Consider the following 25,043-nt stretch of genomic DNA (forward strand, 5'->3'; position numbering starts at 1 on the left):
CAGGCTCTCCAGATCAAGCTATGATTACAGAGTATCGAGTTCAGCTTTGGACACTACATTTTCAGACAGACGTGGGGACATGACTCTGTGAGGCAGAGAATGGCCAAGGAAGTTGAAAGGACAGGTCTGTTTTTATCACCCCTGCATACCTAGCACCCAGTAACGCGCTTGGCAGGTCTTTACGGACAGGAGTGACGAACGTATGAACAAGTGAACGAGGCAAAGGACCGGGGGCACCCAGCCCAGAGCAGAGAAAACTAGTGGAACAGAACAGAACTTTCCAAGGAGTATCAAGGCTGTCCGGGAATGAAGCTCTGGGCACCCCCAATTCTGGGAGCGCACACGACGTGGCCTACGCCCAGCCGAGCTCTCCCACCTGACGTCTCAGGTCATCCTGTCTCTTTGCACAGACGAGAAATCTGAGGCTGTGAGAGCGCAGAAAACTGGCTCAAGTGACTAAAATCCTGGGTCTGGGGTTGAACCCACCCAGTGTCTGCAGCCTGTTCTGTGAGCAGCCAGATCTACAGAGGCGAGCTTCGGCTCATGCTCTCCACCTCAGGGGCAGAACGAGGACCAGAGGGGACCAACTCTGACTCCAGCGGGAGCGACTTTCAGTAACACGCAGTGTGATTCACTGGCTGTTTGTCAGGGACGCCAAGGCAGGCGGGACTCAGATCCGGGGCAGGGGCGGGGTTGGCTGGTGTCCGCGGCGTCCCTGCCCTGAGCCTGGGCCGGCCTTCCCCGCGCTCCCCCTCACCCCCGCCCCCAATTCCTGGGAAGTAAAGGAGGTCCGGGCTCACTCTCCACAATGGTGGTCCTGCCCGAGCCATCGTCGTTGATCTGCTGGATGTTCCCAAAGTGGATGTCGCTGAAGAAGATGCGGTTGGGGGTGCCCGGGGAGGTGCCCGCTCGGTAGTCGAAGGCCAGGGCGATGACGTTCTTCATGTGCTCGGGGTCCTCGAAGGGCTGCACCGGCGCGTTGAGGTTGCGCTCGTCGGACAGGTGGACGCTCTTGAGGATGGTGCGCTCGGAGTACAGCAGGTAGCCCGCATACTCGCGGCACGACGCCCCGTCCTCGGCCAGCATCCCGTGGGCGCAGGCGCACGCCCGCTGGCCGTTGCCCCGGTATAGGCACAGCTGCTGGCAGCCGCCGTTGTCCACCGCACACACGTTGGTTCCTGGTGGGGGGGGGCGGCCACGTGGAAGCCAGGGGTCACGGCGGGCAGGGCCGGCCGGCTGCCCCTGTCCTCTCGGCTGAGGCGGAAGCTCTGGTTGGCGCCCTGCTCTGCCTCCATGCCCCCACTTCAGACAACTCTCCAGGCCCTGGCACTCAACCCCCTCAGCCTCCCCTCACCACCCCTGGGTCTCCCTCATCACGCTCTCCTAGAAGTTGCCCTGCGGTCTGACTTCTCCCCCAGCTCCTCTCTTGCCCAGCCCAGAGCCCCAGCCTCGCCTTTCTGTCGGTCCCGGTTGAAGACTTTGATGTCTTTGAGCTGGACGCCGATGCCCGTTCGCAGGGGCACAGAGTCGGTGGCGTTGTCCTTGCTCCCGCGCTTGATGGAGCCGTTGGCATGAGTCCTGCAGGGAGGCAAGGGGCCATGAGCCGGCTGTCAGCTGGGGCCCAGGGGAAGGCCGGGACAGGGGCCCACCTGTCACTCCAGTAGATGAACTCCTCAAACACGGACACTGAGAACATGTCCATGTTGTTGCTGGACAGGACCACCTCGCGATCCTCGCCCGTCTCCAGGTCGATCCGCTCGATTTTGTCCGTCCGGGCGTCGCACCAGTATAGCTTCCCGTCCTGCAGGCCAGAGGCGCCCACCTCACTGCCCCATGTCCCAGGCAGCGCGGGGCATCCACTCACTCCTGCCTCACCATCTCTTCCCTCCTTGCTCTACATCCTCCCGCTCTCTGACCCACGGCCCTGCTGGCCTCCCTCTAGGCCTCCCTCCAAGTGCCCACTTCTGAGTGACCTCCCTGACCATCTGCAGGGCGGTGGAACCCTACTCTGCATGGGGCCTGGGCCAGAGGACCCCCTGACCCCTTGGTCCATATCTTCCCACCCACGGGCCTGTCACATGAGATTCCATGGGGAGCAGGGCTCAGGGTACAGGGGGCTGCCCCTCCCCCCAGAGCGGGGTCCAGCTCTTTGGCCTCAGGGCCGAGCCTGCACCCAGACCTGATAGTCCACGGAGATGCCGTTGGGCCAGCTGATGCTGACATTCACCAGCACCACCCGCTCACTGCCGTCCAGCCGAGACCGCTCGATCCGCGGGTACTGGCCCCACTCGGTCCAGAACAGGTACCTGGGGTGAAGGTGGAAGCAGGGGTCAGTCCCCAGAGCACAGACGAGAACGGGCCTGTGGCCAGAGGCCTGGACCAGACCAGAGCCAGGAGTGGGGACTGGTCAGCCCCGCCCGCTCCTCACCCCTTCTCCGGGTGGACAGTGATCGCCCGGGGCTTGTCCAGACCCTGGGATATGACCACGTAGCGGAAAGAGCCATTGAGCCGGGCAACTTCGATGACGTCGAAACCCTGGTCCGTCCAGTAGATGTTGCCTGTTGAGAGAGGAAGGCGCGGTGCTCAGGGGGCGTGTGGGGACTTGAGTACTTCGTCCCCTCCAGCCTTCCAAGGCCCCACTCCCCCCGTCCTCTGCCTCTCCTGCAGCCCCTCAGCCCTCCCAGAGCTCACCTGCGATCCAGTCCACTGCGATGCCCTCCACGCGGCCAATGCCGTTGGTCACCACATCCTCACGCCACGTCTGGTCCCGCTTAGCCCGGCTGATGGTGCTCAGGCCCATGTCCACCCAGTAAATGGTGTCATTCTCTGGGGGCAGAGGAGCCAACACGGGGATGCTCACCGAGGCAGGGGACAAGGCGGAGGGGTCAAAATCACAAGGGGATGAAGACGGGGGTGACCGAGAGCTGGGGAGACCAGCGGCTTGGGACGGTGTAGCAGGGCAGGGCAGCTGTGGTCAGGCAACCTCTCCTGGGACCCCCAGAACACTACACAGCGAAGGGAAGGCATGTCCCACCTCCTCCTGCCACCAAGGCTCACCAGCATGGAAGTCAATGCCGACGGCCAGCGAGGTCCCCGACACTGGGACCAGGGCGTCCGACTTGTCGTTGGGGTCCAGTGGGATTCCCCGGATCCCCTCGTGCACAGAATACAGGAGAAAGGAGCCCACACCTGAAACACAAGGGCACCGCGCATGGGCTCCATCACCCGCACACCCTTCTGATACCTCCTCCTAGCCATCACACCTCCCCTGGGCGGGGACGGGACAGTCAAGTCACCCAGCCGGCTTCAGGGAACCACCTGTGAGTCCCCCTGGTGCCCGCTAGAGGGCAGCAGAGACCAGGCTTTCGCTTCACACAAACCCTTTACCAATCCTAAAGGTGTTAGGGAGAACCTGGAGAGGTTTAGATGAGGCAATGGGACCGAGTGACTCCCAGATCTAGATTTCCACCCTAGTTGCCTCTTGTCCTTGTCCGTCTGGCCTGTGTCACACCCTTGGGTCTCTGGCACCCGGCTCCTGAGCCAGCCTCCTCAGTTCCCCCTTTCTTACAAGGCGCCACTATCCACGCCCCTAGAGTTTCCCCCTGCCTTTATCCCCTTGCAAAGCACATCCTCAGTTGAATCCCCCTAATGGGCCCTGGTTGCTCAAGGCTCCCTGGAAAAAAAGATTCATGGTCGAGTGTGTGGAGACCCCAAACACTTAAAGAGTCTCCCCATGGGAAATTCTCAGAGCAGATGAGCTTATGCAAGGCTCTGAGAAGTTCTGCAGCAAAAAAAAAAAAAAAAATCCACTTAAACTTAGTTCAACCCAGTGTTTCTGTAACATCGACCACATCAAAGAGGGAGGTTCCTGGGAGTGCACTTCGGGAAATGCTGTCCTGGGGCGGGCTCGTAAATCAGTCAGCAAGTTCTTGTGAAACAGCTCCGAGTTTCATCCCTTCTCTTCAACCCCGCTGCTGAGCCCCAGCCCAGGCTAACAGATTCCTGACTGGTCTAACTGCCTTGGTCTCTCCCTCCACCGCTCAGCCGGCTCTCTGCCGCCAGGTTAATCTGCCCCAAACACCACTTTCCAGGTGCTCCTGGCTGAGAACCTGCAGAACCCCGCCTGCCCCACAGCCTCACCCATGCACCCCACACCCTGCTTGCCACTCAGGCTGGCCCCTCAGGGCCTTGCACCCACCATCCTACTGCTCTGGACCCCTCGCCTGGCATGTTGTCCCTTCTCCTTCAAACCACACACTCAAATCCTCTGTGCCCAGCACACGTCCTGCACGAAGTGACCCTGGCGTCCCCTCCGACGTCTGTTTCTCCAAAATCCTACTGAAGTCAGAGCCGCTTCATGCCCCCCCTCCCCCGCCTCTGGTCAAGCCTGCTGAGCACAGAGACAGGGACTTCTGTCCCCGCCTCCCCCACGGCGACCAGCACAGTGGACGCTGACTCAGCACCTAACCCAGATGACTACGCGATGAACTCATCCTGTCCCCGCGCTGAGAAGAGGAAGGTGGCTGACAGGGGCTGAGGACCGGGGTCGAGGGGCAGGGAGCAGAGGGGGCACTGACCCTCACAGGCCTGCTGGCCGCTCCGGAGGCTGTAGCCGGCCGTGCACATACAGGCCCGGGTCGTCTCGGACGTGGGCAGGCAGAGCTGCGAGCAATCGCCGTTGTTGACGCTGCAGGGATTGGTGCCCTCGTGGTCTGGGGGCGAGTGGGAGGCACAGAGAAAGGGTTACTGGTTCTCCTCGGGACCTCGGCCTCAGGGTGGAGCATGCCTTGGGACAGGATGGTCACCCCTTGACCCCAGACCTGGTGGGGGTCACCACCCCTACCCAGAGCTCAGGGCTCCAGTCCTGCAGGGCCCCTGGCCCTTGTGAAAGAGGGGCCCCATGGGTGGTGAGCAGAGCCGAACCCGTTTTCATTCCCCTCGCTTGCCCAGGGCTCCTCCTGGCACAGCCCCGGCCTCTGACCCCAGCCCACTGGCCCGGCCCTGGCCCTGCCTCACCCAGCTGGATGCTCTCATCGTAGACCTTCATGTGCATCACCAGGGTGGTGCTGTTCCGCAGGACCACGGACCCCGAGCCGTCAGCCTTGTTGCACGTGCCCATCTTCTCTGACACCTGATCTGCCCACCACAGCTTGTCCCCTGGGGAGGCAGGAGGGGATGAGACCCCCGGGGGAGGCCCCACCCCAGGCCCGCCCTGTCCCCCTGGCCCCGCCTGCTCTGCTCCAGCCCTTGGCTCCCAGGCCAGCGGCCCTCACCCATGATTGCCAGGGCGGTGGCCTTGCCCAGCTGGTTCCGCATGGCATCGATGACCTCCAGCCCGCTCCCATCCAGGTTGCAGCGGTTGATGGTGTGGTTCTTGGAGCTGATCCAGTAGAGTTTGCTCTCAGGGAAGTCGATCGCCAGGCCTGGAAGAAGAGGGGTGTCAGGGCCAGAGAGCCCAGCACCCACCAGGGCTGGGGGCCAGGAGCCTGAGAGAGTGGCTGGGGTCCATCTCACCTCTGGGGATGGGCTCAGAGTATGTGTGTAGTTGAGGGGGAGGGTGGTGAGAACAAGCACTCAGCTGGGAGCTCGGGCAGACGGAGGAGCGATAGGGAGGAAGCCTGAGAGCATCTCCGGCTGGAGGAGTTAGCGGGGAGGGCTGCAGGGCCGCAGGACGGGCTCGTACCCACAGGGCCCCTCTGGCCACTGAAGAGCAGGGTGCGGTTGCTGCCGTCCATGTTGGCCATGCTGATGTTGTCGCCGTCCGTCCAGTAGAGCTTCCTAGGGGCGCCAGGACAGGGGGCCAGTCAGAGTCCTCCTCTTCCCCTGCCCCACACCCCGTGCCCCTCGACCTGGGGCCCTGCAGGACATACCCACGCAGAGGGTGGACGACCAGGCCGTGGGGCTGCTCCAGGCCCTGCACCACCGCGTTCTTGAAGGAGCCGTCCAGCCGGGCCACGTTGATCTGCTTCTTGTTGGTGTCGTAGCTCGTCCAGAACAGGTTTCGGGACACCCAGTCGACAGCCAGCCCGTGGGCATTTGGCAAGTCTGGGGACACAGTGGGGAGCTGTGGTCGGGTGTTTGCGGGACACAGGTCGGGGGCTCGAGGGGGAGGGGGCCAGCCTGGTTTCTGGGGGAACAGGGATCACGACATGGGGATGGGAACACTCTGGGGGAAAGGATTCGGGGAAAGGACAACAGGACCCAGGGAGCCAGGGGGTGAGGCCTGGACAGAACCTGCAGAGACGACTGTCTCCACGCCGGTGCCGTTGATGAAGGCCCGCTTGATGGCCTGGGTCCGCACATCTGACCAGTAAACGCGCTGCTCGCGGGCGTCATAGTCCAGCACCGTGACGTTGTCGATGTCGGGCACCGTGAAGGAGATGATGTAGTTGTAGTAGGGGGCGTCCAGATCCACACCCCGGATCTCCATCTGACGTGCGTACAGCAGGAACTTCTTAAACTCTGCGGGCACAGGGCAGGTCACTGAGGGCAGCCCCCTGCCTCCACGCCTTCCACCCACCCAGACTCTCCCGGGTCCTTCTATCTGCTGCTGGCCCTTGGCGATCAGGGAGGCCCTGCTGGGCATCACCCTCCAGTCGGGGCGGCAATCTTTTCTGATAGCGGCTGTCTCTGGAGCCTCTCCCATCAGGCCCCTTCCAGCTGAGACCGCCTACCTTTGCTCAGAACCTGGAGCTGGGGTAGCCTGGCCCTCCTCCCGTCAGCCGTGGTATCCCCCTGGCTCTGGGGGGGGTGCCTTACCATAGCAGGTGGTATTGTCCTTGTGGAGCTTCATGAGGTGCGGGCAGGCGCAGGAAACGGTTCGGTTATAATCGATGAGACACAGGTGGGAGCAGGGGCCCCGGCCCCCGTTGGCCTCACAGGGGTTGGGAGCTGGCGGGGAGGGGAAATCAAGACCATTGAGTGACCCTTCCGGCCTTGCTCCCCTGGCCCACGCCCACTTCCTGGCCCAGGGTCGCTGCCGCCGCAGACCGCCCCCGGCTCTGCGCGGCCTGCCCGGCCCTTACCCATGGGCTGCCGGGAGGGGTGGTACACTTGCAGGTCAAAGGGCTGCGTGTTGGTCCTCTGGACCACGGTGACGTTGTGGCCCGTCCACTTGTTGGCCTTGGCCAGCGTGTTGGTCCGCCAGTCCGTCCAGTACACCTCGCCTCCGTACAGCGTCACTGCAAACGGGTGCGACAGGAACTCGTGGCCCCGAAGCACCTCCATGTGACCGGAGCCGTCGTAACGGGCAGAGTAAATGGCGTCTGACCTGAGAGTGTGGTGCGGGGCAGAGTGAGGAGCCGGTGGGGACCCGAGACCTCGGGGCACGCGGCCCTGGGGCCCCCCATCCCCGTCCCCGTCCCTCGGGGTGCCCCGTGGAGCAAGAACGCACGGCTCAAGGGCTGGGACCCCAGCCCCGACCCCAGTCCCCTTGCCCCTTCACTCTCCCCATCACACCGGGCCGGGGTGAAGTCCAGAAAAAGATACCCCCCTTCAGGGACATCAGCTAAAAAAAGTCCCGCCCCGTCGAGCAGCGCTCACAGACGCATGAGCAAGCCCGGTGTTGGTCCCAGCCCCGCGCGGGCGGCGGCCCTGGCTCTGCCCTCCTCCATCCGCGCCTCCTTCCCAGCCCAGCCTCTCCCGCGCTCAGTCCTCTCCCTGGGCCCTGGTCCACATGCTCCGCTCCGGCTCAGCTGCGTCCGGGCCTTCTCGCCCCGCCCTGTCCCCGGGGGCGGGGCTCCCGGGAGGGCCCGGGGCTGACCTGGCGTCAATCCACAGGATGCGCTTCTCCAGGTAGTCCACGGTAAGCCCGTTGGGCCAGCCCCCCGAGCCTGTCTCCCGGTGGATGGTGCGGCGCCCGGCCCCACTCATGGAGGCTGCCTCGATGCGGGGCAGGCTGGCATCCCAGTCCGTCCAAAACAAGATCCTGGGGGCGTGGGGAGGGGGTCAGGAGGGCCAAGGTCGAGGCCAGGGCGAGGGGCTGCGGGAGGATCCTTGGTGAAGGGCGGAGGAGGCGAGGAGCCCTGGGGAGATGGGTGTGCCTGGCCCCTGCAGGGGAGTCAAGGGGCCAGAACAGGTCTGGGCAGGGCCCTCACCCATCTCGGGGATCCAGGGCAATCGCCCTGGGGTGCTCGATGTCGCCGGCCAGCAGCGTGGTTCGGAGGGTCCCGTCCAGCTTGGCCACCTCAATCTGGTCCAGGTTACTCTCCACCCAGTAGATGTTGCCCGCAATCCAGTCTACAGCCAGGCCCTCAGGTGTGGCCAGGCCGTACTGAATCACCACCTCGAAACTGGTGAGGGCTGAGAAGAGAGGCCACAGGAGGTCAGACTCACCTGGGGTGGGGGGGTGAGCTGATGATACATGCTAGGAATTCTGGATGGCCCACCCCAACCTTGACACCTCTGTGAACACCTGTGAACACCTCTGGTGAGCCCTGGATTCAACAGAGCTTCCCAGAACCCCCCTCTCCTCACCCAGGCCCCCTGCCCCAGGAGGTCAAGCAGAAGCCTGGCTTCTAGAACCCTGGAGAAGGGGAAGTGGCAACTATCTTCTGCCTGTGACTCTCTGAAGGGCCAACTCCTGGGAGGAGGTCAGAGCAGAGGGTGGGGGCTTTGGGGGAACAGACCTAGACTCAATATGAAGCAGACAGAACTTTCTAGAAGTCACTCCACAGATGGTCCTGGAGGTCTTTCTTTGGTTATATATATATGTATATATATATACACACACACATATACTGTGCTGAATGCTAAGTCACTTCAGTCGTGTCCAACTCTTTTCGATCCTATGGACTGTAGCCCACCAGGCTCGTCTGTCCATGGGATTCTCCAGGCAAGAACTCTGGAGTGGGTTTCCATGCCCTCCTCCAGGGATCTCCCCAACCCAGGGATTGAACCTGGGTCTCCTGCACTGCAGCCAGATTCTGCACCAGGGAAGCCCAATATATATACACACAATAATTTAGAAACTGTTACATAATGTGAACATTTGACAGTCTATTTAACCATCTCCTAGTTGATGGACATTTGAGATGGTTCCAGGTTTTCTCTATGGACCTGTCTGGTGGCTCAGACAGTAAAGAATTTGCCTGCAATGCAAGAGATCTGGGAAGATCCCCTGGAGAAGGGCATGGAAACCCACTCCAGTATTCTTGCCTGGAGAATCCCATGGAGAGAGGAGCCTGGCGGGCTACAGTCTATTGGGTCACACAGAGTCGGACATGACTGAGAACTAACACGTCACATTTTTCTCTACGACAACACCAGCTCCTCTAGTAAATGCACTTCTTTCAAGTCTCTGCTCAGATGGCAGCTTCTCAGGGGCCACCCCCGTTCTCTCCCCACCCTGCCCCCTTTGTCCTTATCCACAGTACTGCCCCCTGGGTCACCCTCTGTGATGCTCATCGCCCGTGTTTATCTTTGATGTTCCCACTGGCGTGTAGGCTCCATGAGGGCAGACAGTCTATCTTGTTTGGCTCCCTGCTGTTTCCCCTGGGCTGGAGTGTGTGGCAGGGGCTCGGGAACGAGTGTTACTAAAGAAGCAAGCCTGTGATGGGTCAGGCCGCCTCGGGACAGAAGGCAGGGTTCAGGTACCCCACCCCTCAATGGCTTTTTTTCTTGCAAGGCTGCAATTCTGGCCATTCCAAAGAAAGGCTGATCATTTTGTTAATTATCAGGCTGGCAGCTCTGCTGACGATAATTACCGGGCGTCAGGCACTGAGACCCACAGCAAAATCTAACCCAATTAACAAGAGTGTGGGGGATAGGGGAAACTCAGGGCCTCTGCTCCAGGCAGCCTGCATCGGGCCCGCGGATCTGAGAGCCCAAGGGCCAGGTCTGGGGTGCACTGCGGCATGGGTCTCGGGCAGGCGGGGGTCACCTCCGTTGTCCAGCAGCTTGCCGCGGTAGATCTTGTCCTCCACCACGTCGGTCCAGTAGAGGGCGCTCTGGCTGAGGTGGAAGTCCAGGGCGATGGTGTTGCGCAGGCCGGGCACCAGCACGCTGTAGTCCCCTTTGTGGAGGTCGATGCGCCGGATCTCGTGGCGGTTGGAGAAGATGATGAACGGCTTGAAGGGGTCTGGGGACGGGTGTGATGGGGTCACTTCTTGCCCCCGAGCCACCCTGTCCAGGCGCAGACAGGGTCTCCGTGGGCCCCTGCACTGGGCCGGGAGGGAAACCTCAGCCTCCCCCTGCAGTTCAGTCGCCGCCCCGCCCCCGGCCCGGATCCCCGCCTCGGCCCGACCGCCTCTCACCCAGGCTGCGGCAGCTCTCGCCGTCAGGCTCCAGCACCCAGCCCTCGTAGCAGGAGCACTTCACGCTGAACTTGTTCTGGTCGCATTTCTGGCTGCACTTGAGATGCTTGGCGCAGTAGCTCTGGATCTGGCAGGTGTGGTTGTCAGGCCCCAGCTCCATGCCCAGAGGGCATGAGCACACGATGCCTTCGCCAGGTGCCACGGAGCAGTTGTGGCTGCAACCCCCGTTGTTCAGAGAGCACTGGTCTGGGGGGTGGGGGCAGGGGACAGATCAGGGTCAGGATCCAGGAGGCAGGTCCTTTCCGTTCCTCTGTCCCCCTGCTTCCCAGGCACCCTTGGGACCAGGGCTCGGATCCCCGCACCCACTCCGTGGGTGGTCATCTCCTCTCTCCTGGAGCACCCCTCCATCATGGTCGGGTCTTTCTCTCTAACCTCTACTTCCCAGCCTCTTCTTGAGCCACGGTGGGGGCCCCAGCCTTTTGCCTCTCTCTGGGGTGGGGGTGTGGGGGGGCTTTCCTCTCTCTCTCCTGATTTGGGTGTGATTTGGGGGTGGGGTGCAGTAAGGAATGTCCTGCTCCGGGTCCTCAGACACACCCCAGGACCTGTCTGCCCTGACTGATGACCTGTCAGCGGTTCTCAGGGCCGGTCCTTATCTCCCACTCCTCTCCTCCAAGGAACCCGACGCTGGGCCAGCTGGGCTCAGAGGAGATAAGGAGCTCTGCTCCTCATCCCGGAGTCACACCAGGCGGCCCTGCCTAACCCCTCGTCCTTTTGATCTTGAATGCACAGCCTCCTCCCCCAACCTTCTCACTCACTCGGCAGGACGGGGCGCCTGCCCTCCTGACCACATCAAGCATCAACCCTGGTGCCTTCATCCTGAAAGCCGGGTGACGGAGAGGGGGGCTGGGCCTGCAGGGGGAGCTGCATTGTCCTGTCTCCACCGCACTTCTCGGGCTGTGTGACTTTGGGCCAGCTACTCAACCTCTCTGAGCCTCAGTTTTCTCATGGGTGAGATGGGGGTGAGAACCGCATGTGTCTCACAGGGCTGCTTGTGGACTAAATGCTGTAACAGTGGGGACGCTGAGCACAGCCTCTTGCACGTGGGTGTTTTAGTAGCAGCTCTGAGGACTGCTCGCCCAGCAGCCAGATCTGCCCTTTCTAGTCTGAGACACACCCCCCCGCCTGCCGGCAGAGCTCCTGGCCTGGCTCAGCCTCCTTATCTAGCTCGCCTGCCCATGTGTCTTTCCCGGGCCCCGGACTCACCACAGAGCTCCCCCTCGTCCGAGCCATCCCCACAGTCGTCGCTGCCGTCACACAGCTTGTCGGGCGGCAGGCAGACCGAGGTGTTGTTGGCGCAGGGGTGCGAGGGCGGCCTGCAGGCCAGGGACTCGCAGTTCTCTTCGTCCGAGTTATCCTCACAGTCGCTGTCACCGTCACACACCCAGGCTTTGCTGATGCATCGGGCTGGGGAAGGGGTGTAGCATCAGGGGCCAGGCCTGGACAGCAGGGCTCCGCGTGCCCTTGGTCCCCGGCCCAGGGGACTTCTTTAATCAGGTCACAACTGTAATGCTTTGGGGTCCCCTAGGAACCTTGATCATAACTGTAATGCTTTGGGGTCCCCTAGGAACCTTGATCCTAACTGCAATGCTTTGGGGTCCACTAGGAACCTTGAGGCTTTTTCTGTCAAGTTCACATGGGCAACAGAGAGGCAGGGATCTGCAGGAAGTGCTGACACTCAACACTGGTGAGGGTTCTGGCTCCCCAGGGTCCTTACTGCAGGCTCTGGCCCCTTCACACGTCCCCCATGCGTCTGGCAGAAGCTTTTTTCTGTGCGTTTTGCCTCACGGAGCCCCCCCTGCCCTGCTCTCAGCATCATCTCCTGTCTGTGCAGTTTCTCTTCAGCCCTTCTTTTTACCAGAGTCTTTGCAGCCAAACTTGACGTTGGGATCACAGACGTGGGTCACCCCCTCACAGCTCTTCTCGTCGCTGGAGTCCATGCAGTCAGTGTCCCCGTCGCAGCGCCACCGCAGGGGGATGCACAGACCGTCCAGCCGGCACTGGAACTCGTCATTGTGGCAGCCGCCAGGAGGCCTCGTGGCTGCGGGGGCACAGGTGGAGGGCCCCGGATCAGCCATTCCCATCGCTGCTTTTCCAAACCCCTCCTGCCATACCCGGCCCGGGGCTGTGAGCTGAGGCAGGCTGGAGAGATCTCTGAGTCCCACTGACTCTCCCTGCAAGTGCTGAGTCAGGGCCATGACACCTTCCAGGGCTTAGGAATCCTCTTGCTTCACTTCCCTGTTTCACACACATGAGCTCGGCTGGATAAGCAATCCGCTAGGTCAAAGCTCAAATGCTCCCCACGTTAGCCTAGCACTTGCTCACTTCACAAACACTTACTGAGCACCTAGTGTGTGCCAGCCACTGTCCCAGGTGCCAGCATGAATAAGACAGTGTCCTCACCCCTGTGGAGCTGAAGTTCTAGCAGGGAAGAGAAACGGTGAAGACACGACATAGAAATCCAGAATGGAGCTACAGGTGGTGATCAAGGAAGGCTGTGCAGACTAAGCCGGGTCAAGGCTAGGGAGCATGGGATGCTACTTGAGATAGAGTCAGGAAGGGCCCCGAGCAGGAGATGTTTGAGCAGAGGCCTGAATGACGGGAGCCGTAAGATGAACCGTGCATCCCAGGAGGGGGAACAGCCAGCAGAAGCCCCTGAGACAGGACCACGCGGGGCATACTCGGAAAAGGCCCGGGGTGTATTTAAAGCTGCGCAGCCGGAGCAGGTGATGGAGGAGATGAGTGGCAGGAATGCAGGTCAGAGGGGCTGCGGGACCCCTGCAGGCCATGAAGCAGGGCTCAGCATGGATGTGAAGCGTACGGGAAGCCAGGGCAGGCTCGAGGGCAGGGCTGGGGAGTGATCTGGTGTGGAGGATGTGACCTGCCGGCTGTCCTGTGACTCGGGAGGCTGGGGAAGGAGCAGAGGGAGCAATGGGAGGCACGGGTGACCGTGCAAAGCCTCGCCTCGCACTCACGCTCCGCCACGAACACGGTCCACGTGCTCGTCTCCTCCCTGGACTTCGGCACCAGCCTCCCAGCTGATCTTCCTCCCTCAGGGCCCCCGAGCCTCTTCCCAACCTAATGTCCTTCCAGCATTGTCTTCTGAAAGTATTTTCTACATCTCAACACCTTCCAGCTCTGAGACCCTTCCAAGGCCCCCAGTGCCTGGCCTGCCGTTGTGATCTGCCCGCTCTGGGTGCTGCCTCATCGCCTGCTGGCCCCTGCAGTCTAAGCCCCCGCACCACAGCCCCGAGGACCCCTTCAGGAGCGCTGTTTCACCTTCTAAGTTGTATTGCTTGGTTCTCCAGGCTATTCCCACCATCCCCATTTGAAGACCCCCCCCCCCGCCTCTTGTCCATAGCCTAAACCCTCACTGGGGCCCAGTTCAAACCCCACCTCCTCTGAAACGGTCCCTGACCATTCCGGCTCATGGCCACAGGTAACAATTGTGACAGGACAGCCCGGCTCCCAGGGGCCAGGCCCCTACACATCTCCTCTCACTTCACAGAGCAGGACACAAAGGAAGACGCCGAGTCTCGGGGGAAGCGACCCGCCCAAGTCTGCCCAGCTCGTGAGGGGCAAAGGGCTTCCCCACCTTGCCACACCGACGGCCTACAGGGGCTCAGAGTCCCACTCAGCAACCCTTCTCAGACATCCTGAGACACAGTCAGTATGTCCCGGGCCTCGGGCGACCCTCCCCATCCTCCCTCTGAGTGCAGGACCCAGAGCGCTCACTCAGGGCCCAGTGCTGTCCCCACTGTGTGCGCCTTAACTCGACCCAGGGAGGTCGCAGGGTGCTAGGGCAGGGGCCAGGTGAAGCCTGGAGAGACTTTGGTCTGCCATATTTTTAAAACTTTTCAAACAAACTGCCAGTTGTTATGGGTTGACTTGTGTTCCCTAAAAAGATGCTGGAATCTTAACTCATAGCACCTGTGAATAGGACCTTATTTGGAAACAGGTCTTTCTTTGCAGATGATTAACTTAAGATGAGGCCATTAGGACAGGCCCTGATCCACTGTGACTGCGTACTTATATAAAGAGGAAATCTGACACAGAGACCGACACGCATTCATCGGGTTTGCCAGGTCAAGATGAAGGCAGAGACTGAAGCTAGGAGAGAGGCCTGGAATAGATCCTCTCCTGACCCTCGGAAGGAACCAGCTCTGCTGACATTCTGGTCTTGGATTTCCAGCCTCCAGACTGTGAGACATTCGATTTCTGTTGTTTAAGTCACTTAGTTTGTGGCACTTGGTTATAGCAGCCTTAGGAAACTAACATACCAGTGTGCTAAAATGGGTAATTTCAGGTTTCCCTGCTGGCACAGTGGATAAGAATCCTCCTGCCAATTCAGAGGACATCGGTTTGAACCCTGGTCTAGGAAGATCTCACATGCCGCAGGGCAACTAAACCTGTGTGCCACACTACGGAGCCTGCCTCCACGAAGCAGCCACTGCGACGAGAAGCCCGCGCACCGCAGCTGGAGAGGAGCCCTGCTCTCCGCAACTGGAGAAAGCCTGAGCACAGCAACGAAGACCCACTGCAGCCATAAACAAATATATATGCATTTTTTAAATGGGTAGATTTCACACAAAACCTGCCCTCCTGAAGCCAGGGCAATCTGGGGGCTGCATTCTTCCATGGCAACAATGGGCCAGGGCTGAACAACCAACATCCCTTGAGAAGGTCTGTGCCTTCCATTAACCCCAGTCCCCTCAGGTCCTGGAGGCCTGGGCACCGGGGACCCCACAGAGCTGACTCCTCCCTCCTTCGGTGCCCGCTGTGCTCATCCTCCCCTACCCCCGTGGGCATCCCTTTCTCACACTACCAGCGACCGAACACAGGCTGTGTGCGTTCCGTGCACGATCTCACGGAACCCCCACGTCAACGCGATCGTGCCCTGTGCTATTATTATCCCCACTTTGCAGATGAAACTCACAGGGGCCCACAGACATGAAGTAACTTGCTCAAGGCCACCCAGATAGTAAGTCGCTGAGCTGGAGCTCAAACCCAAGGCCACCTGGCTGCAAAGCCTGAGATCTTAACAGTGTGTGACACTGATTTGTCCACCGCTTTCCTCTCCCACACGACTGCAAACTCCGGAAGGATAAGAGCTGCTTCAGGGTTATCTCTGGTGCCCGAGGGGGGGGGGCACGCGGTGGGGAGGGGGGATGGAGAGGGGATGGCCCGCCCCCCCCCCCCCCCCCCGGTCCCTGTGCGCCCACCCTGGTTGGTGCAGTTGGCGTGCGTCTCGTCGCTGTAGTCCCCGCAGTCGTTGTCGCCGTCGCAGGTCCAGTGCTCAGGGATGCAGCGCCCGCTGTTGCACTTGAACTGGGTGCTGGAGCAGGAGTGGCTGCAGCCCGCCTCGTCGCTGTTGTCCCCACAGTCATTGTCTGGGGTGGGGGGGGCGGCAAGAAGGGAAGAGGCGAGGAGGGGGTCAGCACGTGACTGTCTCTGCGACCCCAGCGTGGGGTCCCCACTCCCTCCCTCCCCATTCCCAACCTCAACCCACCCCAGCCTCCCCACCAAGAAAATAAAAAACAGAAAAGACACAGAAACTGCATAGACTGCAGCATGCACCATGGCCCACGCGGCGGGGGGGCAGGGGGAGGTGGGGCGAGCGCCCGGAGGGCCCTTCCCGCAGTCTGCGAGACTGGGGGTGGGGGCAGGACGCATTCCTTTCCCCTTTAGGCAGTGGGTGGGAACAGGGGTCTGCTTGCCTGGGGGAAAGGAAAGGGATTTCTCAGGTTAGGGACGGACAGAGGTGGGCGGAGTATAGGTGAGGGCTCTGCTGGGGGGGGACAGGGTCCGCGAGGCCTCGCCCCGAGTCCCTGAGTGTGAGCATCACTGGCCGGAAGTCTGGGTGAGGGGCGCTGCCTGCAGCTGGGAAGGCGTGTGAGGGGGACTGAGCCAGTGTCCTGCCTTCTAGGCCTGGTGGGCAGGGCCACCAGCCTTCTCTCCACATCTTCAGGACACTGGAGAAGGTGGGTCTGGCTGTCCCCTTGGACTGTGCTCCTGCCTCTCTCCCAGCTGCCTCTGCGTCTCGGACGCTCTCCTCCCGCCACGTCCTGGTGTTTCTGTCCCCGCCTCTCTGTCATCTCCTCTCCTGGGACAGGCTCCTTCTGCCCTCTCTGCTTTCCCCTGCACTGTTTTCTTTCTCCCTCTGTGGTCTCCTCTCTCACTGCTCTGGGGAAGGGAGCTGCGTGGGGGTCCTGGGAGGCGGCCCAAGGCCAGCTGGGGCGCTAGGGTGATGGTGCATGTGCTTCTATGCACTGACCGGCAGGCTCAGGACAGGTCTTTTCATCAGAGCCGTCCCCACAATCCTTCTCTGAAACACAGAAACCGCCAGGGCAGCCATTGGCATACGAGACACGGCAAAGATGAGGGGCAACGTGGCGCTGACCCAGTCCGTCCTCACACACGTGAGCTAGGGCTCGAGCCCCCGCCGCGACACGTCACGACACCACACAGACGGGACCAGACCCCGGAGACAGCACACACACAGCAGGCCGGCGGCCCCCAGGGCTGACATCACCTGGTCCCGGGCTGACCGCCAGGTGAGCTCCCGAGTCTGGAGCCGGAGCCTGGAGGGGGCGCCGAGGACCCCGGGAGATGGGGTTTGCAGGGAGACGGGAGATGGGCGTGGGCCCTCCTCGCTCATCTCTCCCTGGCCCCTGCACCTCTGCCCGGGGATGGGCCGCTCTGCCCGGCGAGGAACAGCGCGGACGGGCAGTGGGTGGGGTCTCCCCCTGGCCATCCTGGCCGCCCCCACAGTGCTTCTAGCTCATCCTTATTTCTTCCAGACAACCCGGGGGGGGCATCAGTGACCCGGAGGGAGGCCCTGGCTTGATTCTAAAACCCCTCCACCTCCCACCCGGGACCTGGCTACGGCTTCTGGCTTTCCCAGGAACCAGGGCAGGTGAAGGGAACAAGCTCTTACCATTGTCGCATCTCCAGTTGATGTTGATGCATCTGCCGTTGTTGCAGGTAAACTGAGTCAGGGGGAAGCAGGTGGGATAGGCTGTCAGAGGGAAAGACTAGCTGAGTAGGGTCCTTAAGATTTTCAGCATCACAGCACGAGCAGGTGGGTGCAGGGTCCCCCACCATAACCCACAGTCCCCTGTCCAGCCAGGTGCAGGAGGGAAGGCCAAGCTCAGATGGCAAATAATCCACCTGCAATATAGGAGACCCCGGCTGGATCCCTGGGTCAAGAAGATCCCTTGGAGAAGGGAATGGCAACCCACTCCAGTATTCTTGCCTGGAAAATCCCATGGACAGAGGAGCCCGGTGGGCTACGGTCCATGTGGTCGCAAGAGTCGGACACGACTGAATGACTTTCACTTGCAGATGAAACTCACAGGGGTCTATGGAGATTAAGTGACTTGCTCAATGCCACCCTGGTACTACGCTGCGGGGTCTCTCCAGCACCTCCGCCCCAGGGCCCGTTCTGGCGGACCCTCCCTCCCTGTGCCAGCCCGGCTGTCCTGCCGTCTCGCTCACCACACGAGGCGGACTCATCGGAGCGGTCCCCACAGTCATCGTCCAGGTCGCATGTCCAGGAGATGGGGATGCAGCGGCCGCTGGCACAGGAGAACTGGTTGGGTGGGCAGGTGCGAGCTGGGGACAGGCGTGGGTGTGAGTGCTCAGAGTCCAGGCCTCACTTTCTATTTCATTCTCTTTCCTATTATTCTCTGCCTCTCTGGAAGTCTTCCTGAAGATCTCAAAGCCATTTCTCTTAGAGACGTCATTCAAAATCACCCGTGTGGTCTCACAGTGGACACTTGATCCCATCTCTTGAGGGGTCGCTGGTGTCCTCCAAGGAGAAGATCCACCCGCCTTGCCTGTCATCCCCAACCTGGAGCTGTGCTGTCTCCTTGCAAGGGGGGCCTCCCAGCCAACCCTGTCCTCCCTCCCCTCTGCCCTGGGTGCCCCCTGCTCCCTTCTCTTCCTGAGGCCCCTCTGTCTCCCCCAGCCTGGCTCCCCCGTCTGCCCTGCCCCAGTGACAGCGGGCGGCCGCTCTGGTCACCCCCCTCCCACACCTGAGCAAGTAGCATTGGACTCGTCTTCACTGTTCCCGCAGTCGTTGTCCCCGTCACAGAGCCAGCGGTTGGGGATGCAGCGGTTGTTCTCACACTTGAACCGGTCCGAGGGGCAGGTGTGCTGGTCTGGGGAGGGACGGGTCAGGGGTCAGCGGGAGGGGACCCGGCTCTCCGGCTGCAGCCCGAGGCTCGCGGTCCCGGGCGCGGCGGGCACTCACGGCAGAGGGCGGGGGCCTCGTCGCTGCCGTCCAGGCAGTCGTTGTCCCCGTCGCACTTCCAGCGCTCCTGGATGCAGCGGCTGTTGGAGCAGGCGAACTCGCCAGGCTGGCACTGCGGTGGGGGCACGTAGGACGGGTTCGCTGCGGGCAGCACCGGACGTGAGGGGGAACGTCAGACGCAGGTCCGGACAGGCGCTGAGCCCCCGTCCTCCGCTTGTTTCGTGATTTTAAAATAATATACACAGTAATCTCCCCCAGGGCATGGTTTTTCATGAACATGTGATCCGGATGGAAGCTGCAACTCTTTGTCAGGCCACAGGGTGATGCCTGCTCAGCTGCTTCCAGCTCTGCCACGTGGTCGCAGAGTAAGTCAGCTTCCAAGAGAATCTAGAACCCCTGGCCTTCTGTTCCCACTGAGCAGACCACCTTTGCCCCTTCCCTGCCATCTCCATGAACTTGGAAGGCATCTCAGGGACCCCCACCAGGCCCTGACCTGGTCCCTGGACTTTTTCCTTCATAAATGTGTCAATTCTACAGGCAGGAGTGAAAACAGAACCGCCAGCTCCCGTCCCCAGCACTCACGCCTCGCACCGCCCCCTGCCTTCAGCTGTCAGCAGTGAAGTCACTGTGTCCGCTGTCTGTTTTCACAGGCTGGGCTCTGGAAGCCCAGGAACGCCCATGTCAGTCTCTGGCCCTGGATCCCACAGCTCTGCTCACGCCTTTCTGACCCATCTCTTACCCTCTCTAATCCTGTGGGTTCCATGGACCACTGGGTCTGGAGACTGTATGTGACCCCCTTGTTCCTCACCTCTGCTTCCAGACCATTCTCCCTCTCTCCTCTCTCAAAAATCAGTGTTGACTTTCATGTTATAAAACCATATAAGCTCCTACCACCGCGGGCCCCAGCATCCTTAGAGTTTTTAGCTCCTGGTTCATAGTCACTTTCTCCGAAATCGCTCCCTTTAATTCTTGGTGCTTTCAACGTCCATATGGACACTCTTTGATTGCAGAGGCCTCTCAGCTCTGAAGCTCCTTTCCACCAATGCTCTTGCCCTGCACCTGGCCTCAGTCACTCACTCTTAGCTGTACATTATGGCCCACTGACCCATTTTCCTTTCTTAGGATTGTGTCCTAAGAAAACCGTCCTGAATCTGGGAAGGCATGAAGGTATAAGAAATAGCAGAGCAAGTGATTAATAACCAGACTCCGGGCCAGACTTCCCGGGTTCAAACCAACCCCTGCTCTCACTTGGGGCCTCAACTTCTTCATCCATAAATTGGGATACTAAAAACACCTTCCTGGGGCTTCCCTGGTGGTCCACTGGCTAAGAATCTGCATTGCAACGCAGGGGATGCAGGTTCGACCCCTGGTCAGGGAATTAGGATTTCACATGCTATTGAGTAACTCAGCCCCCACACCATGAAGCCCATCGCCACAGCTAGAGAAAGCCTGATGCCACAACTACCGAAGCCCGCACGCTCTGGAGTCCGCTCACTGCCACTGCTGAGCCCGCGTGCTGCTACTAGAGTCTCCGCACTGCAACAAAACCTCTCGCAAGATGCAACTAAGATTCCACGTCCGCAACTAAAGCCCGACGCAGCCAAATAAATAAACACTAAAGAAAAAAATCTTCCTTACAAGAATATATTTTTTAAAATTTTTTAAGAAAAATATTTTAAAGAGTAAGTCAGTTATTGCACGGGGAGTGCTTAGAACCATACCTAGGACATAGTTCGTGTTCAGTAAATGCTAGCCGTGATTATAACAAAAAGCTGGAAACAACCTAAACATCCCACAGTAGAGAAATGGCTGAGTAAATTATGGGACGTTTACGGGGTGAAATGCATTTTGGCCGTTAGAAGTTCTGCTGATGTGCTCATGACACCCTGTCAAGTGACAAGAGGAGGAACCAGAACAGCGGGTGCAGCACGATTCCGTTCAAGTAAAAAAGCAAACACAGAGAGAAGTCCGGAGCGTGCTCCCCGAACGATACAGTGTAAACTGTGGGTGCTGGAATTTGGGGTGATCTGCACTTCTTTGTATTTTTCTATAGCGTTTGCTTGTTTTTACAATGAACATGACCCACTTTTATCTAAAAATGGGGCTATTTAAAAGCATGCAATAGTAACACAGAAAATCTGTGGCATATATGAGCCAACAGGGGCAGAAAACATTTATATACACTACAATTTCCAGCCATGTGAAAACCCACCTAAGGGGAAAAGGATGGTGTTCACTTACCACAATGCTAACTAACAGCACAGTGGTGATCTGTTGGTGAGACTGGGCTTTTTTCTCCCTCTCCTCTAATTTCCAATATTTTGAGCTATTGTATTACTTTAATAATGGAGAAATAAATGTAAAAGAAGTTAAGAATGCTTTTCCCTTTCCAGAGCTGTCCTGCTCGCCACTCAGTTTCCTTAATCTTCATGCCCTCCCCAAAGCCCCAGACCCTGGTCACCGTAAAACCCTCTAGTGCCCAGAGCCTTCACTCATTCCATCCTTCAACCTTTTTTTTTTTGGCTGCACCACGCAGTGTACGGGCTCTTAGTTCCCCAACCAGGGATGGAACCCAGGCCCCTTGTACGGGAATCACAGAGTCTTAACCACTGGACCACCAGCAAAGCCCATCCCTCAACTTCTGTTGCGTCCCCCAGGGCCCTCTTTGCCTCCTTCATCTCCGATCCCCATCCGGACACTGTGGCCTCCTGCTGGGGTCTGCTCCCCCACCTCCCACCCCAGCTGGGCCCCGCGTACCCAGACACGTGACACCGTCTGCGTCCAACACCTGGTCCTCAGCGCAGGCACACTGACGGCTCCCGGGGGTGGCCAGGCACAGGCTGCTGCAGCCGCCGTTGTTCACCCGGCATTTGTTGGTGCCCACTGTGAAGGGGGGGGCCGCGGGCGCAAGGAGGGAGGAGCCGGAGGGCAGGGTGGGTGGTGGCAGAGCCAGGAAGGCCAGAGCAGGCAGATGAAAGGCCGGGGAGGAGGCGCGTTAACAGGAGACAGAAAGAGGGAATGCGGAGGGGTGGACGATGCGGAGATGCAGGCATGGGGCAGGAGGGGCGAAGGGGAACATGGAAGGTCAAATTAGGGTGGGGGCCTCTCTTCTCAAGAGCCTCAAAAGTCAGAGCCTAGGCTCCCTGGGAGTGCCTTCACCTCACCCACAGGAGCCTCGCCCACCACCCAGGTCCCACCCCGGTCCCAGTCCTGGTCCAGGCGTACCTTGCTGCTGCTGGGCATCATACATGCGGATCTCAAAGATGGGGGGCCGCTCGCTGCGCAGAAGGGTCACGACGGGGGCCGCGCCTCCCGTGCCCCGCTCCAGGCGGTAGACGCTGCCGCTCCGGTACTCAGTCCAGAAGAGGTAGTTGCCGTGGTGACAGAGGCCAAAGGCGTGGTTCAGCTCAGGACCCTCGTACACAATCTGGGAGTGGAGAGTGGGTTACCCAGCAGCTGAGAGACACGTGGGGGTGCCTCAGGGAGGCTTGGGGGTTCACGGCTGTGTACACTCATGTCCACAGCCTGGACGTCAGTGTATCTCCCGCATTAGCCCAGAAGCCCCCGAGGATGGGAGCTGGGCACACAGCGAAGTGCCCAGCCCTGAACCCAGCGGCCGCAGCGAGGGCTGGCGCACACGCCTCTCCTTTGCTGATTCACATTCATTGATACCCCTCCAACATACGTGCATGCGCGCACACACACGCAAACACACAGCAGTGAGCTGACAGCCAGAATCCATCCGTTCACTTCTTCACCCGCCGCACGTTTGCCAGAATCTAAGGCAGCACTCAGAAACGGGGAAGGCACGGTCCCTGCGCTGGAGCCGCCACTGTCTCAGGGAAGGCACTCAGGGTCACCAGGGTGGCAGAGGGTCTGGAGACAGCACCCCAGCAGAGGGGGCCCCCGAGAGGCGCGCCAGGTGAGGGGGGGCTGGGCAGAGGCTGCAAGGTCTGCACGAGGGACAGCGCAGAGGGCAGCGCCTTGACGTGTGCCGGGCTCACGAGCTGTCTAATGACGCTGTCCCACTGCTGGCACGTGGGAAGCAGGGAGAAAGACGACCATGGCGATGGTCAGGACCACACTGCAGACAGCCTTAAATACTATGAGAGCTTGGGCCACAGGCCTAGGCGTGCACGGAACTCACGAATGAGGCACGCACCACCCCATTGAACGCGCACACGAACACACCATCTCTAGGTGTCTGGCACCCGTTCCCAGGCAGGCAGTGTAGGCACACACCAGCGTGTGCTGCGTGTACATGCACAAGCAGGCTGAGGCACACACGATGTGTAGGCTCAGGCGGTCAGGCCCGCAGGCCACGTGCAAGTCACAGAGAGACTCTGAAAAAGCAATCCTTAAACAACCCAAGACGCAGGATAACGGGCGCACCGCAGGACACACCCACAAGCTTCCAGGCGGACACACGTGCAGCGCTCGGGCCTGGACGCACACGGATGCCCGCACATTCAGACGCCCAGCCTCGGTCACACACACACGCACACGAACGGCCGCCCACAGCTGCAGGCCCGCCCACCTTCCGGTCTGTGCCATTGAGCAGGATGGTTTCGATGCGGTCGTAGAAGGCATCCACCCAGTACAGGCGCCCAGCTGGGATGTCCAGGCTCAGCCCATTGGGCCAAAGTACTGTCTTGGAGGTGACGAAGATGTCTCGGTGTGAGCCGTCCATCCAGGCCCTCTCTAGCCGCCCTCGCCGACTGTCCTTGGGGTCCTCCTCCCAGTCAGTCCAGTACATCCACCTGTGGGCAGTTACTGGTCAGCATCACATGGGCCACCCCTGCCATCAGCATCCGCCTCTGTGACCCTAAGCCAGGCAGGCCCTCCCAGAGCCCCTCACAGGGCCCTCCTGCTCCCCGGCCCACACATTTCATCCATCACTCACTCATTCCTCCATTCAGCAGGTAGGCGCTGAGTGCCTACTGAGTTGGGCACAGCTCTGACTCTGGAGGTGAGACCAAGGCTGCCAAGGCCCCTCTCTCTTGGAGCCCATGTCCCACCCAGGACGCGGACAAGAAAGAAGTCAGCCGGGAGGGTCACACACACTGGAGGGCGACAGAGGTCAAGAGGGACTCCAGGAAGGGGGACGGCCTGGGGACGGAGTGCAGCCGGTGAGGAAGGCCTCTCCCAGGAAGTAGCCTGTGAGCTGATGGGAATGCTGAGGAGCAGCCCCATGTATAAACACTTGGGAGCCCCAGGCTGAGGAACTCCAAGGGCAAAATGCCCCGAGGGAGGAAGGGCTGGATGCTGGTTTGAGGAACAGACAGCAGGCAGTGGGAACAGAACTTCCAGACGCAGGAAGTGCGGTGCGGGGGTCAAACGAGCTGCAGGCAGAGCTTGTGGGACCTCAGGGCTGACGAGGTCAGGGAGCCAGCGGAGGGCTCTGCCGGGAGCGGCAGGACCAGATCATTTCCCTGCATCGCTCCCACCGCCCTGGAGATAAGGGCACCTCTTCCTCTTTCAGTCAAACTTGCGCTGCCCTCCCCGTCCACTCTCCGTCTTAGCCCCCCGTCCTGAGGACCACGGGACTCGGGCTCTGAGTCCCTGGCTCTCCCCGTCCTCGCCCCAAGGCCTGGGGAGGACTCACCCATTGAGCGGATCCACCACAATGGCCCTGGGGTGTGTCATTTTGCCCTCGATTAAGGTCTTGCGGGTCTGAGCAGCCTTCTCCAGCCTGGCCACGCTGATGGTCTTCTTGGGCCCATCATCCGTCCAATACAAATTATCCCCCATCCAGTCCACAGCCACGCCTTCCACATTGTGGATGCCTGCGATGGGGCGGGGGGCGGGGCAGAGGGGGAGTCTCAGTCTCAGAGGAGGCTCAAAACTGCCTCTGGTCCTTCGGATACCTGCACTGTGGAGCCCTTGGCTACTGCGGAGCGCAGGGAGCCTCCTGGCCCTAGACGGTGGTGAGGCTGGGCTGGGCTAGGAAGGCGGAGGAAGGAGACGGGAGGGTGGAGGGAGAGGGTGGGAGGTCACTTGTGCTGCGACATCTGTGTTGAGGCAGTCTCTCAAGACTGCACAGGCAGCAAGGAAACCTCTGCGGCGCACACGGGCTCACTCGGGAAAGCGCGTCAGGGCCTGAGGTGGGTGCAGAACTGGGACAACAGACACGTGACTCTGGGTCCGAGAGCAACACTACATGCCAGGCCTAAAAACCTGAGCTCAGAAAATAAGCAAGTTAGGGAGTGATGTCTCACTTAGCCCCATGCTTCATCTCCAGCTTAAAGAGCAGTTCCCTGGGAGAGGGAACCCCAATCTTTTCCTGATGGGGTGCTCCCTGATGAGGAATTACTTGTGGTTTCCCCAGAGTCTTATGATTGCTGACCGCTGAGGTTCTGGGGAGCAGGACCAGGGGTGGTAACCAGCGTCAGTCAGACGGATTGGTCAGGAGGGCAGGTTTGGGAGTTCAGAACACCGGGAGGGATGGTCAGCGCTCGGGGGCTCAGAGCCTCCACGCA

At 60.3% G+C, this 25,043-nt stretch overlaps 1 protein-coding gene across 2 annotated transcripts in view; it reads right to left on the reverse strand.

Moving 5' to 3' along the window:
- LRP1 (LDL receptor related protein 1) overlaps positions 1-25,043 on the reverse strand; it is a 79,257-nt gene that overhangs the window by 25,594 nt on the left and 28,620 nt on the right. For both annotated transcript variants that reach the window (XM_061131792.1, XM_061131798.1), the window contains exons 12-41: positions 24,170-24,350; positions 23,102-23,324; positions 21,790-21,991; positions 21,322-21,447; positions 18,565-18,705; positions 18,347-18,472; positions 17,808-17,924; positions 17,248-17,328; positions 15,533-15,700; positions 12,169-12,351; positions 11,517-11,717; positions 10,254-10,499; positions 9,881-10,078; positions 8,097-8,301; positions 7,763-7,927; positions 7,026-7,270; positions 6,760-6,891; positions 6,235-6,462; positions 5,871-6,045; positions 5,684-5,778; positions 5,274-5,423; positions 5,017-5,157; positions 4,578-4,712; positions 3,058-3,189; positions 2,692-2,826; positions 2,429-2,558; positions 2,180-2,306; positions 1,650-1,801; positions 1,454-1,578; positions 801-1,178 (exon numbers count right to left, since the gene is read on the reverse strand). In XM_061131792.1, the coding sequence (XP_060987775.1) occupies positions 801-1,178; positions 1,454-1,578; positions 1,650-1,801; positions 2,180-2,306; positions 2,429-2,558; positions 2,692-2,826; positions 3,058-3,189; positions 4,578-4,712; positions 5,017-5,157; positions 5,274-5,423; positions 5,684-5,778; positions 5,871-6,045; positions 6,235-6,462; positions 6,760-6,891; positions 7,026-7,270; positions 7,763-7,927; positions 8,097-8,301; positions 9,881-10,078; positions 10,254-10,499; positions 11,517-11,717; positions 12,169-12,351; positions 15,533-15,700; positions 17,248-17,328; positions 17,808-17,924; positions 18,347-18,472; positions 18,565-18,705; positions 21,322-21,447; positions 21,790-21,991; positions 23,102-23,324; positions 24,170-24,350 (5,043 nt within the window). The remainder of the gene's footprint in view (positions 1-800; positions 1,179-1,453; positions 1,579-1,649; positions 1,802-2,179; positions 2,307-2,428; positions 2,559-2,691; positions 2,827-3,057; positions 3,190-4,577; positions 4,713-5,016; positions 5,158-5,273; positions 5,424-5,683; positions 5,779-5,870; positions 6,046-6,234; positions 6,463-6,759; positions 6,892-7,025; positions 7,271-7,762; positions 7,928-8,096; positions 8,302-9,880; positions 10,079-10,253; positions 10,500-11,516; positions 11,718-12,168; positions 12,352-15,532; positions 15,701-17,247; positions 17,329-17,807; positions 17,925-18,346; positions 18,473-18,564; positions 18,706-21,321; positions 21,448-21,789; positions 21,992-23,101; positions 23,325-24,169; positions 24,351-25,043) is intronic.

The sequence above is a fragment of the Dama dama genome, chromosome 3, assembly GCF_033118175.1.
Source record: "Dama dama isolate Ldn47 chromosome 3, ASM3311817v1, whole genome shotgun sequence".
NCBI classification, from domain to species: Eukaryota; Metazoa; Chordata; class Mammalia; order Artiodactyla; family Cervidae; genus Dama; species Dama dama.